The following is a 16,953-nucleotide window of genomic DNA, read 5'->3' as shown; positions in this document are numbered from 1 at the left end:
GGCAGGTAGGACACAGCAGGCTTTTGAGCATTCCAGCCAGTCTGTGCCTTTCCCAGCAGTTGGGTGTGCAAACTCTGGCAGGTGACGGAAGTTTATCTCCTTGCTGCTGAAGGATCACATGCTGATAGTTACACACAGAAGTGTTGTGCAAGGCAAAAGGGCAGGTACATCAGGGTGGGCTCCCTCCCGCCCTCCTTCCCTTCGATACCTGTCAGCCCTAAGCCACAGTTTCTCACCTTTAAGCATGTGCTCAACTCTCTCGCATTGAAATCAGGCTTGGCTGGATCACAGCCCCAAAGCATAATATTTCGCAAAGAAAAGAAGGAGAAATTTGGGAGGCCTCTTCTGGAATGTTGAAAGCATGAGGAAAAGGTCTGGAGTTGTGACTTTATTCTCAAATCTGATCGTTCCCCCTTGGTAAATGCTTGGAAGAAACACCCTGTGGAGGGACCCAATTCTGCAGCCTCTTTACCTGCTCCTGCACCGACCGCTCTGTGCCCTTCGTGGAGATGCGGTGAGAGTTTGGCAATATTTAACAAGTTTCAGAAACTGGCAGCAGTGTTCAGCCTTTTAAGATTATAAAACACTCCAGAAAAGTAGGGAGGGGTGTGTGTGTGTTTATGTTGCAGGTATAAGGTTCTTACTTCTTTTCTCTAAAAAAGAAGGAAGGGTGAAAAATGCAGGCTTTCCCTTTGAATTATGTCGAAAATAAAATACTTAGTCAGCATAGGAATTTCTAAAATGTGCTATGTCCAAATCCAGATTAACCACCACATCTGATATGTCAATAATGCCAGCTAACTGCCTAATATTTTACTTTCTGTGATGGTGACACAAGGGATCATGAAACCAATGCAGGCATTGACAAGGCTCCCCGGATCGAAATAGATAGCCAGTGTTGAACTTGAAGCACCCAACTTCTAATTTCAGCAACTTACCAGTATTTGCCACTAGCTGAGACTGGCAGAGGTAAAGAACAAAATTAATTTGAGTGCCTCTAAAGGGAAATGGGACCTGAAACGGTCCAAGGAAGACCTGTAGTAGCTTCTTTTCTCTTCTCCCTACCTGGGACTTTGCAATTTGATATATCCACAAAATTCTATATCTGCTTGCTTAGCACAGCTTTTTTTGAAATTGCGTGACTGATTCTGCATAGGCTTTTAATGATTTAAAAAGAAAGAAAGATGGACACACATTTTCTCTTTCCAGAGGCATACTGAAGTGTGAACATGGGATGAAAAACTTAGCCCATAAGTGTCAGGCATAGCCAAGCCTGCCTTTTAGGGGGCAGGTGTGCCACGACTCAGTCTAATGCACAATAAAGTTCCACTTCAGTGTGTCCCTCATCCATATGCAGCCTGCAGCCCATTGATCCCATTCGTTGGGATGCTTTTGCTTCTGATCGAATAAATGATGCAGCAGACAGCAGTATACTATTGTCCTGATCCACAGATCAGGGATTCCAGAAAAGGATGTCAAAACTTCCAAAAGGATTCATTCTAGTGCTTTGTTATGAAAAGGTGAAAACTTCAATGCAATGCCAGAAACCTTACTGCCTTTACAGACTCAGGATAGACACGAAAACAGCAAACATTCATCATGACTGCCTGCCCCCGGGCAAGCATTTTGTGCATTGCTTATACAGAAAACATCATGTGTCAGTTTGGTTAGAAACCCCCATTGGCCCACCTGGCTCAGGAAGGCAGGGATGGCAGGCAGCCAAGCCTCATGGATAGCTCCCCTTCCTAGGCCAAGAGCCAAGCATCCAAAGTCCACAGATAAGCACAGCACCAAAGCAAGCCAAAGAGCACATATCAAAGCCAGCAGATACACATAGATGAGCTCATTCTTGCAGCCAATAATAGTTAGTCCCGGGTTTCCTTGCCTACCAAGATGGCATTTACAGGCCTTTAGAAACATTTTCACAGTTTGGTTCTACACAAAGATGTGCGGTGAATTTGCTACTCAGCTCCAAGCAAAATCCACAACAATGCACAAAACAACACAAAAAAAGCAATCCTATTGCTATAATTGTGACAAAAATCATTAATAAGCGGTGCCACCCCCCAAAAAACCCTTGGAACCACCATGTTTCCTGTCCCAAATTGGCTATATATTGATGCAACACTTCTCATATATCTATTCTGCTTTACAAACCCCTCCTAGAGCAGCTCTTGCTCAGGACAACCAGCATAGTCAGCCAGATTCCAGAGCAAGGGTGTGTTGGGCGGAGAGGTAGCAACAGCACTGTGGAGGTAGCAGCCAGAGGGCTCATTATTATTATTATTATTTACTTATACCCTGCCCACCTAGCCAGGTTTCCCCAGCCACTCTGGGCAGCTTCCAACAGAATATTAAAAACACAATAAAACATCAAACATTAAAGACTTCCCTAAACAGGGCTGCCTTCAGATGTCTTCTAAAAGTCAGATAGTTGTTTATTTCCTTGACATCTGATGGGAGGGCGTTCCACAGGGTGGGCACCACTACTGAGAATGCCCTCTGCCTGGTTCCCTGTAATTTCACTTCTTGCAATGAGGGAACTGCCAGAAGGCTCTTGGCGCTGGACCTCAGTGTCCGGGCAGAACGATGGGGGTGGAGACGCTCCTTCAGGACCGAGGCCATTTAGGGCTTTAAAGGTCAGCACCAACACTTTGAATTGTGCTCAGAAATGTACTGGGAGCCTATGCAGGTCTTTCAGGAACTGGAGTTATATGGTCTCGGAAGCCACTCCCTGTCACCAGTCTAGCTGCCGCATTCTGGATTAATTGCAGCTTCCGGGTCACCTTCAAAGGTAGCCCCACGTAGATTGCATTGCAGGAGTCCAAGCGGCAGATAACTAGAGCATGCACCACCCTGGTAAGACAGTCTGCAGGCAGGTAGGGTCTCAGCCTGCATACCAGATGGAGCTCCAGTAGACAGCTGCCCTGGACACAGAATTAACCTGTGCCTCCATGGACAGCTGTGAGACCAAAATGACTCCCAGGCTACACACCTGGTCCTTCAGGGGCACAATTACCCCATTCGGGACCAGGGAGTCCTCCACACCTGCCCGCCCCCTTTCCCTCCAAAACAGTACTTCTGTCTTGTCAGGATTCAACCTCAATAGATGCCATCCAAACACTCATGCAGGACCTTCACCACCTTCACTGGTTCCGATTTGAAAGAGAAGTAGAGCTGGGTATCATCTGCATACTGATGAACAGCCAGCCCAAACCCCCTGATGATCTCTCCCAGCGGCTGCATGTAGATGTTGAAAAGCATATGGACGGAACCCTGAGGCACCCCACAAATGAGAGCCCAGGGGTCTGAACACTCATCTTCCCACACCACTTTCTGGACACTGCCCAGGAGGAAGGAGTGGGACTACTGTATAACAATGCCCCCAGCTCCTCTAGACAGTCCAGAAGGATGTCATGGTTAATGGTATCAAAGGCTGCTGAGAAATCCAGCACAACTAGGAAACAGCTTTCACCTTTGCCCCTAGTTCACCAGAGACCATCGACCAGCATGACCAAGGCAGTTTCAGTCCCATGATGAGACCTGAATCCCGATTGGAAGGAATCCAATGGGTCCGCATCCTCCAGGCGAGCCTGGAGTTGTTCAGCAACCACTCACTCAATCACCTTGCCCAGGAATGGAAGATTTGAGACTGGGAGATAGCTGACCATATTGGCCAGGTCCAAAGATTTTTATTTTTTAAGAAGTGGTTTAATAACCACCTCTTTCAGCGGGTCTAGGAAGGCTCCCTCGCAGAGGGAAGCTTTCACCACCCCACGGAGCCCGTCACCCTTTTATGAGCCTGGATGGGCAAGGATCAAGGCGAGAGGGGGTTGGTTTCACTCATCCAAGCAACCTGTCTACATCCTTGGAGGTAACAAATCAGAATTGATCCCATGCAACTTGACTAGACAGGACTCTAGCACTCTCCCACCCCGGCCCTGCTCCCGCAGTGGAGTCTACCTCTTTCCGAATCTGAGCCACTTTATCTGCAAAAAAACTTTGCAAAATTATTGCAGGAGATCTTGGGCCCCGATGGCAAAGGTGGTTCCATTAGATTGTGAGCCACCTGAAAGAATCTCTTGCTGCTGTTTTCTGTAGATGCTATCTCCACTTGGTAGGCTCAACGTTGAGTTCTAACCTGTGTCCGGTCTGATTCAGAATGAGTTTTCCGCCACCTGCACTCTAGCCGTCTCGGCAATTGTTCTTCATCCTCAGCTGGGGAAAACCACAGCACTATCTGGGCTCCATGCAGTCGGAGAGGGCACTTTGGAGCCAGACAGTCAATAGCTCTGGTTAACTCCGCATTCCAGCGGGCCACCAGGGAATCAGCTGAAACATCCCCTACCCTCTGGAAACCATTTGGATCCATTAAGTGGTGGGGGCAGACCATTCAAATCTGTCCCACCTCCATGCATAGAGGAATGGTTGTGGAAAAGTCCAGTTGCACCAGGGCACTTCTTTTGTTTCACTTTTACTTAGTGTCAAATAATCCACATCCATAGAGATGAACACCAAGTCTAAGGCATGTCCATGACTATGAGTTGGGTCAAACTTATTCAGGGACAGCCCCATGGAGGCCATGCTTTCCATGAAGTCCCAAGTGGCCCCTTGTAAGGTCATGTTGGCATGCATGTTAAAATCCCCTAGGATAACCAAACTAGGTGTCTCCAGGACAACATCTGCCATGACCTGAAGAGGCTTGGGCAGGGAATCCTAGGTGCAGTGGGGAGGTCAGTACACCAAAAGGAATCCTGTACTGCCCCTATTGTCCAACTTCCAGAACATGCACTCAGAAAACTGGGTCTTCCCAATAGGATGACTGGTGTAAGCTAATGACTTCCTATAAATCACTGCAACGCCCCCTCCCCACCCATATGACCTGGGTTGCTATGCATAAGAGAAACCTAGTGGACAAACAGCAGCAAGAACAGGCACATCTGCTTCATCCAGCCAAGCCTCTGTTACCAGATCAAGTCCTCCATCCATGACAGCCGTCTTGTGAATCTTTGACCTGACATTGCACAGCAGCACCTTAAGGCCATGTGGGTCTCCCTTGTTGATTCCAGTATCCTTCCGGTCAAGACCAGACCCGGAAGCAGGGGTAGTCTTCAAACAACAACTAAACCTGCCTCCTCCATTGTCTGGTCTTAGCATAGCTCCTCCTCCTACCTGTGATCACTGAGATTGGGTGTCTCAGTGCATTCTCCCCTGTGGAACTTGCCCCAGCCATTCTGAATCCCTGCCTGAAGTGAGGGGCAGTGGGGACCTGTGGCGGTGATTCTGGACAGGCTTGGAGCTCCCCAAGGCTGGTCATCTGCCTAGGTAAATCCATAACTGCTGCCCTCAAGGGGCTGAGTTTAACATGTTACTGAAGCCTGGAGGAAAGAGAAGCAGCTGCAACAGTAGGCTGGCTGTTTCTGTCTGTGTTGAAAACTCAGGGAGATGAGTTAAAGGCTTTGCAGGGGTGGGTGAAGGCTAGAGAGACTGATGTTTCTCTGGAAAGATATATGCAAGCCACCGCCTATGACGTTGTAAGGGATTCAGCTGGAAACCTAGAGAGGCAGGAAAAGCAGTTGCTCACCTTTGCTTGTTGATATGTACGCAAAAGTGGATGGCTGCAGCACCCTGGGGTAAAAGCTATTGCTCCACCAGGTTGGTCACCATCAGGGTGGGATCCTGAAGCTGAGGATAGCACCTCAACTGACGATGGGGAAGGGGAATTGCCTTCAGGTAGCGAAAGTGAGGGAAGGATGAGGCTGCACATCCTTTGGTGAAGTCTAAAGTGAAACAGCCTCGGGGGCTTGTGCTGCCCCAGCCCCACCAATGCAGGTGAATAGCGTCCACACCTGGTGTGCTCCTGGTGATGGTTAAGAAATTTCACCAGCAGCCACACAAAACACTGCTGGCCTGGCTGTTACATTTGTGGGATGAAGGGGCAAACGCCTGCTGTCTTGGTCTTCATTCTCTGTCAAGACAGCAAGGCTTTGCTGACTTTTGACAGTTTGCACCTTCTTCTGATAGAGCGCTGGAGCTGATCATTCTGTCATTTTGGGCATCACACGGGCTCGCTCTCCTTTGGGCCTGGGGATCAGGACAACCAGGGAAGAAGCAAGCAAGAATACTGAACAGACTCTGGGCCATAGCCAGAACTGCGGGTCCAGGCTACACTACCCATATATTAGTGGCATCCTGTATATTAGCGACAAACCCCATGCTGTAGCCCCAGGCCGGCATGAAAAAGAGGAGCCTTATTCATCAGCTATGATTGATATGCCAGGGTTGATGGCAAGTACAATGAAACAATTGCCTGGCTACTTCATCACATACCTAAAGTCAGCATGGATAGGTCTATCTGTCATGTGCCACAGCAGTTTGGGCATAAGAATTGGGCTGAAATCCATTTAATTCCATGTATTCTCACTTGCAAGCATGGAGGTGGGATTTATGTTAAAACAAACAGACTTTTCACACCGATTTCAACGGGCACTAAGCACAACTAACTTCGTCTAGAATCTAGATTCAGTTCATTTTCCAAAATCAGGGTTTATTCCTGATGTCTCTCCATGCCCCAAACTCATACTAAAAGCCAGTAAAAGCCCTTAATAAGACTCATGTGTGTTTTGGGTTAGTAAGGAATTCAGGAAATGGCCTTTGATATACATACACTAGTAAATATTTTACTTGATTATGCTCCGGAGTTAAATAATGATTATTCAACTAATAATGTTGTCCTTTGATTTTTCTGTTACACTTTCAACCTAGCTTTTTAAAAACAATTAAAAATAATTTATGCTGCAATGTTATAAAGGCTTAACTGGGAGTAAATCTCAATGAATTCAGTGGAACTTCCTTTTGCTGTGGGTTGCATTGCACAGCACTAATTTGTAGTTATGTAGAGCGGCTGAAAAAATACTTTTTTGTTGCCTTTGGGAAGCTAAGCTGAAAGGCAACATAAATGTATTATTTACTAAGCAGAAAGAAAAATATAAGACTCTTAAACCAATATGCTGTGAAAGGTGGTCATTTGTATGCCAGTGGTGTTAAGTCTGAAAGAACTCTGACATTAAACTCTTTGTTTTCTTTATGAGTTAAATTATTGGCAACCTTTTTCTACACAGTTCAAATCTGGTAAAGCCAGTGAGGGTCAAATACAATTGTTCTGCTTCCGTATCATATCATGGGAGCATCAACTGGCTGCGCTTCGTCTGAGAAAGACTTGCTTGGCTTCATTTACCAGATGCTGCTCAGCATGGACCTTGAACTTTGCATTCAAGGATCTCCCAAGGCCACCTTCCTAGTGGTAAGCTTCCTGGACAAGGCCTCCTTCTGTGACATTGGATCAACCAAGCCAATGGCAATCAGTGGAGCTATGGCACCTTTGCTTGTATGGCATCCCAGCCATCAAAAGGGGCAGAGGAGACAGGGACTTTGGAGAAGACAAATGTAAGCCGCCTATTATAGATGGAATAGGAAGACACACAAACATTTTGCATACTTGAATCATGTTAGGCACACAAAGTCTTCTGAACATGTTTTCATTTTACCAAAATCCAAACTCAGTGAGTCACAGACTTGTACGAGAGAGCCCTTTGAGGAAACTAAACCCACAATTAGCAAAATAACCACCATAGAGGACACCTCATCCATGTTGTGCTTTCGAATACTTGTTCTTGCAAAGAGGACCAGTTCAGACAGGCCCAGAACAGCTGTTGATGATGATCCTGTTTGCTTATTTGTTCATTTCTTCTGCCTGTCAATTATGATATGTCATTCACAATGGCATGCATTCTGCCTTAGCACAAGGGAGCTCAGCTTCCATGGAAGGCTTATTAGAAAGAAAAGTGATGAGTGTCCCTACCTCTCTGTCATCCCCCTGCACACTCATGAGGGGAAGCCACAGTTCTTAGGATCATAGGAAGTTGTCTGGATGGAGGATCATGCTAATAATGGCTACCAGCCATGGTGGCCATTTCTGCATCCAGCGACAGAAGCACGAAGCCTCTGTATATCAGTTGCAGGAAATCACAAGTGGAAAGAGCCCTGTTGCGCTCAGGCCTTGCTTGGGGGCTTCCCTTAGGCTTCTGCTTAGCTGCTTTGAGAACAGCATGCTGGACTAGATGGGCCTTTGACTTGCTCCAGTCGGGCCCTTCTGATGCTCTACAGTTACCAGGTCAGACCGTTTGCCTATTTTGCTCAGTGTTGTTTATCCTCCAGGCTCTCAGGCAGAGGTCCCCGCACTGCCTGTCCCATCTCCTATTATTTTTTCCTATTACAGTGGTACCTCAGGTTACATATGCTTCAGGTTACAGACTCCACTAACCCAAAAATATTACCTTGGGTTAAGAACTTTGCTTCAGGATGAGAACAGAAATCATGCAGCAGTGGGCTGCCCCATTAGCTAAAGTGGTGCTTCAGGTTAAGAACAGTTTCAGGTTAAGAGTGGACCTCCAGAACGAATTAAGTACTTAACCCGAGGTAGCACTGTATTTTAAAAAAAAACCCTGCAGTTAAGGGCACATAGCTAGCATGTCATCTAGTTTTGCCCATGTTGGCTGTGCTGCAGTCAAGCTGTCATTTGGAGGTGATGAGAAGAGGAAATAACATGCTGTACCTGATATAAAAAGCCTTTGAGTCAGTGGCCTAAACGTAGCAGTAAGAACTTCCAAAAAAGGTATGTTTCACAATTGTCTTTTTTCATAAACAGATACGAATTTGACTTACCCTTGCATCACATGGCACTGTTATATTAATATTTACGTTTCACGCACTCTCTCATTTTGGGAGCGCACCTTGTTGCCAAGCCTGGGTTTTCATTATTTGACACTCGGCTTGCTATCTTCTTGTGCCTAATTTAGTTTTCATCGTAACAGATCATGGTTCTGCCCTTATGTTTTTTTAATCTACATCTGGGCTTGGCTATCGGTTTCTCTGGAATGGATTTAGGCCATCATCCGCTTCCTGCTTGCTTAAAGGTTAGAACTGCATAGGCAAAATGCTTTCCAGCTATTTGAAAATGGATACTTTTAGCTATCTTACATCTGCTGCTGAGTAAATGAGTATGATCTCTGGCTTGCTCAGAACCAGGATATGTTTAAGATAATATTATTTCTAATACTGGCAGTCTTGTCGTCGTTTTCATGGTGCACCTGCAGCCTAGGAGGCAAAGGGAGGATTGGGAAAGGAACAGGAGACAGAGGAGGAAAGTCCAGGTGCATCAGCTGAGCCCTCTCCTCAATCCAGCCCAGACATATGGGAGCAGGAGAGTACCACCACCCCCACCCCCAGCCATTCTGCACACCTTTGAAAACAGCCAACACTCATTGGGTTTGACATTCACAGGTTGTCCACCTACATGGGGACAGTGGAGAGGGGGAACTGGCTAGATGGGTGCAGGCAGAAGATGAGCCCTTGGTTCCTGGGGCCTCACGTAGGAGCTGCCTGAGGAGAAGCACCATCCACTTCTGACATTCATTCAGGAGCACTGCACCATCAAGGACTCCTGACTGGTCCACAGAAATGAATGAAAGGATGAATTATGAAACTTCATGAATAGTATTTTGGTAATTTATGACACAATACATCCTGTGCAAATCCTACTGCAAAGCTGGGAGCCAGTGTGGAATAAGAGAGTGTTGGACCACTCTCTGGGAGACCAGAATTTTAATCCTCTTTCAGCCTTGAAGGACACTGGGTGACCCTGGGCCAGTCACTGTCTCTCAAGCCAACCTACCTCACAGGGCTGTTGTGAGGATAAAGCAGCGAGGGGAGAGCCACCACTTTGAGCTCCTTGGAGGAAATGATAGTATATAAATGTAAATAATAATAACTGTGGTAAATAGGAAGTGAGGCAACATGCTTCACTCATGACAAGGACTTGAATGACACTGGAGGGGGGGAGCAGCTTTGGATGGTGGCAGTGGGACATCCGATGTAAAACAAAAATAGTATAAGGAAGGCATGGGATCCAACCAGGCAGTTGTGACCTTCCAGGTGCTTGACAGCACTTCCTGATTTTTGCTGCCCCAGGGAGGAACTAGAAACAAGGATATCAAGCACCTCCTGGGATGTTGTACATGACAGGTGGGTTCTGTCTGTATTGGCACCATGTGGGAGCAAGAGAGAAAACAGGCCCGGTACCAGTGGGCAGTCTGCCTGGGGCCTGGCAAAGGCCCCACCTGCTCAGAAAGATCCCTCAGCGGCCTGACTCAGCTGGGCTGCCCTGGGTAAATTTAAATGGCAGCAGCCACCACAGATGCCAGTCAGGCTAGGCATCACTGCCAGCCCCACTCTAAGATAGCATCCAGGGTGCTGGGGAGGAGGACAGTCAGTTATGATACTGCTGTTGCCCTGGTGATGGCAGGGGGGCAACTGCAACTGCATGAGGAGATGTGAGTGCTGGCAGGAGGTACATAAGGGACCCCTGAAGGCTGAGGAAATAGAAGGTGGTTTTAACAAGCAAGTGGAATGGTGGGATGGGGATCTTTAGAAGTCAAGTGAGTGGCTAAAAAAATAATGGCAAGAAAAAAATATTTTTAATTCCATCTCTTCAGTGTAAAACAAATAATTTGTGCATCTCTTTAGTCTGCCATCTCCACTAATTAGCCTTAGGATCAGTTGAAACAACCACTTTGTTTTCAGAAACCAGGAACCAATCTCTCTCCCTCCCTCCCTCCCTCTCTCTCTCTCTCTCTCTCTCTCTCTCTCACACACACACACACACACACACACACACATTTGGTTTTAATGGCATTACCAGTATTTTCAGTGCAACTCAACATGAGCCAGGAAGATCTGAAAAAGATATCAGGTATTAGCACTCTCTTTGTATTTTTTAAAAAAATTGTGACAGGGAGATATAGTTGTGTAGAGGCCATAGTTCTGAACTCTCTCTCTAAATAGTTCCTAGTTATGACATTTCTTTAAACAAGAGCATGACTGTTATGTGTCGTTTTTTCATTTCAGAAAGTTGTGTGTTTTGCAGGGTGGAAAAATAAAAATATTGATTGATTTTATGTTATTTGATTTAATGTTTGTATTCCACTTTTCCAACAACAAATGTTGAACTCAAAGGGGCTCAAAATAATAACAATAATATTTTTAGAAACCCCAAACATTGCAATCATTATGATATCAGACACAACAACATATAAATAAAACAAAACTACAGCAACAGATTAATCAAAACAGTTAATACATTTCAATAAAGTCATAGTGACTCAGAGTGTTGCCAGGATGCCTCTTGGTTATCAGATGCATTGTTTTGCAACACTGCAATGGATGGAAATGGGATAAGCAGTCACATAATGTCATCAATTTATCTGTCTGTCTTCCATTCCCTTGCAGATATTTATAAACAATGAATGGCATGATTCAGCTAGTGGCAAAAAATTCCCAGTCCTTAACCCTGCGACTGGAGAGAAAATTTGTGATGTTTCAGAAGGAGATAAGGTAAGTTTTCCTTTCTATGGACTTTATCTTTATTTGGGTGTAAACCTCTGCCGCAGGTCACTATCTAGGGGAGAAGAAATAATGGCACTGAGAGATAGCTCACTTGGCAGAACAAGACTCTTAATCTCAGGGTTGTGGGTTTGTGCCCCACGTTGGGCAAAAGGTCTCCTGCATTGCAAGGGGTTGGACTAGATGACCTTTGTGGTCCCTTCCAACTCTACAATCCTATGAAATCAGTCACATGGTGTGGCAATCGTCCAAGGACTGGAGAATCAAAGCCACATTCTGGGGCTGTGTGCACATTACCATTGACTCCGACTCCAGTGCCCTCCCATCACTGGTGTTTAAACCCAAGCACACAGGACACTTGCCGTAAACTACCTTTCTTGATAAATATTGTTGTTTGATGTGTTTTCTCTTAAACCAGCTTCCATCCAATTTGGAAACCTAAGCCACAGCTAAACTGAGGTGTGTACATTTGAAACATCCATTATGCAGGTGCAGGTGACAGCTTCATTGAATAAGAGTTTGAGGGGCTGCAGGGTTGGAAAAATAAATCAGGTGATAAGCATAGGATGAAGCCATCACTACCCCTCTCTAGTGTGTACAGTAGTGTAAAAATGTGATTTCAAATTCAGCTTGCTGCATTTTAAGCTCCTGATGTGAACGTAGCCGAGGTAAGTAAGGGCATTCTGGCTCACTTGCAAAAAGTCCTAAGAATGGGACTAACCTGACCCAGGATGGGCTGCCTGCTAACGGGATGACTGAGCTGAGCACCCATCCTTGAAACAACAAATAACTGAAGAAGGGTTCTAAGAAGACTAATGCAACGTGTTTTGAACAGATGTAGGCTTGCCACATGTCCAGAATTTGCTGGACATATTCGGCATGTATGGAAACCCATGTTGGCAGTGTCATTTTTGGCGATTTTTTTTATGTGAATGTGCCGAAAAAGCTCAACAATTGTCCAGATTTTCATTGTTTGAAATATGGCAACCCTAAAACAGAGAGGACTGTTTGGACTCCTGAATATTGTGTCCAATCCAAGTGAGCTTTTTAAAAAGCTCTTTTTAAAAATAAATCCTGATTCTGAATGTGTGTAGGAGATGCTAGTTTACATGCAGTGCTGATTCGCTAGTGCCTATAATATCATCCAAACTACCCCCACCTTGATCCTAGAGCAATTTCTAAAGAAGAAATATGGATAAACTGTCATTTCCATTTATCATCAGCTTCTTTCCCCAGATAAAGATTGTTACAAATCAGGTGGGTCCGCTGCTTGAGCAATCTTGAATTAAACTGTGCCAGTGATTTACTCAACATTTGGGGCTCTCATAAGGTTTTAAAAAATAAAGGTTTACAAACCGTTTATTGATTTGTTTGAGCTTTCTCTCCCCCCCCCCCCCAAAAAAAAATCCTAATGTAGATTGACAATTAAGTAGGCCCTGAATCCAGCAAATTATTAAAAAATCAGCTAATTATACAAATAATTGTAAACTTCAGAGCTTAGTACTTAGGCAGTGAGCCAAAAGATTTTAAGACTTTAATCTGGATGTTCAATAGCGCTAACAAAGAATTGTTCATTACTTTAAAAAAAAACTTGGAAAATCAAAAGGGGATTACAAATCAAAGACACACATGGGAATGGGAAACAGTATCCTTTCAATTAGATTGTTCATTTAGGCTGCGCTCTCTAAGACTAAATGGCTTAAAGCATGATTGCATCTATTTCAAAAATGGTCCATGGGATGTAAAGTACATTTACAGTCTAATATTATGCATGTCTACTCAGAACCAATCTCAATGAGTTTTATGGTGCTTACTCCCAGGAAAGTATGTATAGGGTTGCAGTGATAGGGAAGTACTCCCTGTGGCTGAGGGGTCATAGAATGCTGTGTGTGGACCTCCCTCCCCACCAGCAAAAACGAAGGTCTGTAGGTGAGAATGGAAAATTCTGCTGCTGCTAGAAATGGGGGATTAGGAGGCACAGTTGCCCCCCTCCCTCAAATGGACTCCTAGTTATGCCTTTCCAGGAGTTTGTTTGCTCAAAACCTATCAAAACAGGGCACTTTAAAAAAACTTAAATCAAGCATTTAACTGAACAAAAATCCTCTGCTACTCACAGCAACAACAAAAAGTCCCAGAATTCTTAAGTGTTCTGCAGGCAACATTTAGCACAGCCTCGCCTCTTGCTCATGGACCTAACACAGAGATAAAGAAAAGACAGGTATAAGTTCAGAAAAGGATATAAACAGCAGAGTGACAGAAGGCTTTGTGGGGGCCCTGATCCAGCTCAGGGGGTTTATTGGCATCACACTGGCTGAGGGAAGGGGAAGCATCCTCTGCCTCACACCTGCTACTACACACCTCTAGTAAATAATGTCTGCATGTCAGCACTGGGTCACAGTTTTTAGCACCTATATTACATCCATGGTTTTTAGAGGAAGAAGAAGGCAGGATGGAGCAACAAGGATGTGGTATTCTCAGTGTTGCACTGGCAGTGGCATCTGTAAAGCTGGAGATGCACTACTCAGATTTCACTAGAATTCATGTACCACGGATATGGTTCAGTCAAAATAAATTGAGCATCATATGCTTAATACTTACTGCATTTAAATGGATTTTCTGTACAGGCAGATGTCGACAAAGCTGTTAAAGCAGCAAGAAAAGCTTTTGAACTTGGGTCCTGCTGGCGAACCATGGATGCTTCAGAAAGAGGAAGGCTATTGAACAAACTAGCTGATTTAATTGAAAGGGATCGTCTCCTCTTAGCTGTAAGTCTAAAACATGGACCACATTTTAAACAATTGAAATATTTGGAGACTGGCTTATTCTGAACACAATTGAGTATTTGTTTCAATGTTGTGAAAGACAAGTTCCGAAATCTGTTTTAGAAAGTCGGGGAAAGTTGGTAGGGATGAACATTCATTCTAAAATACCTCAGCTGATCAAACGGCATAGTAATATCTAACCACAGACAATCCCATCCTCAGAAACAATGGCTTGTTGTTGTGTTCTGCTTGACATTGGATTTAGACTACTGTCTTCCTTTCTGTATTTAGCAAAACTGACAAAGTTGGCTAATGCCATTTAAAGGTCATGTCTCCCCACTGCTGCTGTAGAAGAAGAATAAAAGGAACCTGTCAATTAGAGCTCCTAGAGTCACTTTGAAAGCAAAAGTTGGGATGGGTGAGCAGACCCACACTCCTCCACTGCCAAATCAGTCAGTGTGCTTCCAACTGACTCTTGACTTCTATACCTATCTAGACCATGGGTGGGGAACTGTGGTTCTCCAAATGTAGTTTCACTACAGTCTACAACAAGTGTGGCCAACCTTAGGCCCTCTGGACATTGCTGAACTGCAACAAATGTGGCCAACGACTGGGGGTGATGGCAGTAGTAGTTGAGTAACATCTAGATGGTTCACAACTACCAACATGCTGCCTGGAGCTGATGGAAGATTTAGTCCAACAGCATCTGGAGAACTGCAGCCCCTCCCTCCCCTGAAAATCTGGAACTATGGCATATATATAAGTATGTTAATTTTTGGTTTGATTCCAGTGTTGCTATGTCAAGAATTGCTTTGTTTTGCTATATCCTCCCAGAGTTCTTCATTAGTGTGGTGCTTGTGTCAGCACTGCAGCCTCAGATATCTCAAAATCATCTCCAATTGCTCTTCTCTGGTGTCTGATACTCAGACATTGAATGTTCAATTCCATTCTTAAAATTTTAACCTGTTATATTTAATGTTAATGATCACTACTAACATATTTGTTGTCTAAATACTACATAATAATTGAAAAAAATATTTGGCCCTGTAAGCTGAGAGAAAGAGATTATTATCTCCCAGAGAAGGGGGAAATTTCAGAAATGGAACAAACTCATGGGCTTATCTCAGACAAAGTGAATGTATTTGCCGGCAGTGGAAACTAACCTCGGGTTTAATCATTTCTTTTCTACTATTTCCTTAGCCAAGAACAACAAATCTACTGTTAGGCTAAAATATGTTTATTTTTCCATAAAGACATACCTTACTAATCAGAATTCTTTCAAGCAGGCCCATCTTCTTGTTTTGAATTAGTTCTGCACTTCAAACACTACACATTAAAATCCTTTCAATATTTTTGGGTAGTTTGTCTACTCTTACAGTGTATTTTTACGTATGTCTACTCAGAAATATGCCCCATTAAGTTTAATGGGACTTACTCCTGGGTAATTGTGTATAGCATTACAGCCTTACAGTACACTCCTAAGCCCACTGATCTGTGCTGCTGTAGGAGCCAGGATAAGGCCATGTTGGCCCTCCACCTGGTTCAAATGCTACAGATCCCCCCCCCCCCCCCCCGCCGAGCCTAGCAGGCCAGGAAGCTACCAATAGTGGTTCTCCTACCAGCAAGAACTAGGGGTAAAGCCTCAAAATAGGCAGCGTAATGATGGCTTTGGATCCACTGGATTCATAATCCTGCATATCCCCCAAGGCGTTCAAAATGAAAAGCCATTGTGAATAGGTGATGTTTTGATTCAGGATGAGGCCACCAACCAAATGATTCCAGGATCAGACTAAAAATTGAGGCTCAGAGGAAGGGGACAGAACTAAAATAACATCTAACCACATTTGGGCTTATAAATGGTTATAAATTGCCTATCATTCAGTGCCAAAAGATACTTTTTGGACAGGGATGAACAAGGGCTTCTTTTTGTGGCGTGTGTGTTTGTGTGGTTTTTTGGTTTTTTGTATATTTGATATACTTGTTTTTCCCAGCTGCTGTAAACCTTTTGGAAGAGAGCACATTAAAAGTTTATGACTGCAAATTCTCTGCACTGTTAAGCTATTAAATCTCACTGAAGTCAATGGGATTTGTACAGCCTAAGTGTTCAGCCTAAGTAAAGTCATAAACAACTTGGTTGGGACTTTATTCAACGTGCAGTCCTTTTTTGTTCTACAAAGAGGCAAATTTTACTCTAGAAATCTTTCTGGTAACATCCTTTGTCAGAATTGTGTAATGGAAGATTGGCATCCTGCAGTGTTTGATCACAAAGCAGCCATTCTGGATCAGCCACTTAAAAAAGAAGCCCAGTGGGTGTTGCCAAGAGCTGGTCTGTCATGAGTTAAAGATTCAGTTTTCTGCAAGCACTTATTGTGCAAGACATGCCCATGCCTTATACAACGACAAATTGCTGTGTCATTTATTTGTATTTTTGAACATAAGGTTAGTGTGCTACATTAGGACTTTGATGCATACACTAGATTAGCGTCTACAGGCCACACGGAGGGCGATCCTTCCAGTGCTACCTTCAATGCCCACCTTAGTTTCAACAAGATGCCAGGCCTATAAGCCAGAGTTGCAGAACAGTAGCCCTCTGGATGTTCTTGGATTCCAGCTCCCATTAGCCCCAGCCAGCATGGCCCATGGTAGGGATGATGGGAGGTCACTGGTTCCCAACCCCCCCCCCCCCACTGCACAATGCTTAGAGCACTCAATGGTTATAGACCACCATATT

The 16,953-nt window shown here is 44.5% G+C and overlaps 1 protein-coding gene across 2 annotated transcripts in view; it reads left to right on the top strand.

The window, feature by feature from the left end:
- The window catches only part of ALDH1A1 (aldehyde dehydrogenase 1 family member A1), a 66,742-nt gene that overhangs the window by 30,659 nt on the left and 19,130 nt on the right, over positions 1 to 16,953 (top strand). For both annotated transcript variants that reach the window (XM_083702074.1, XM_083702073.1), the window contains 2 exons: positions 11,347 to 11,451; positions 14,085 to 14,225. In XM_083702074.1, coding sequence (XP_083558200.1) covers positions 11,347 to 11,451; positions 14,085 to 14,225 — 246 coding nt within the window. The remainder of the gene's footprint in view (positions 1 to 11,346; positions 11,452 to 14,084; positions 14,226 to 16,953) is intronic.

This window comes from Podarcis gaigeae (genome assembly GCF_964106915.1).
Source record: "Podarcis gaigeae genome assembly, chromosome: 11".
NCBI lineage: Eukaryota > Metazoa > Chordata > Lepidosauria > Squamata > Lacertidae > Podarcis > Podarcis gaigeae.
The sequence above is the reverse complement of the archived record's forward strand: the minus strand, read 5'-3'. Positions and strand labels throughout refer to the sequence as shown.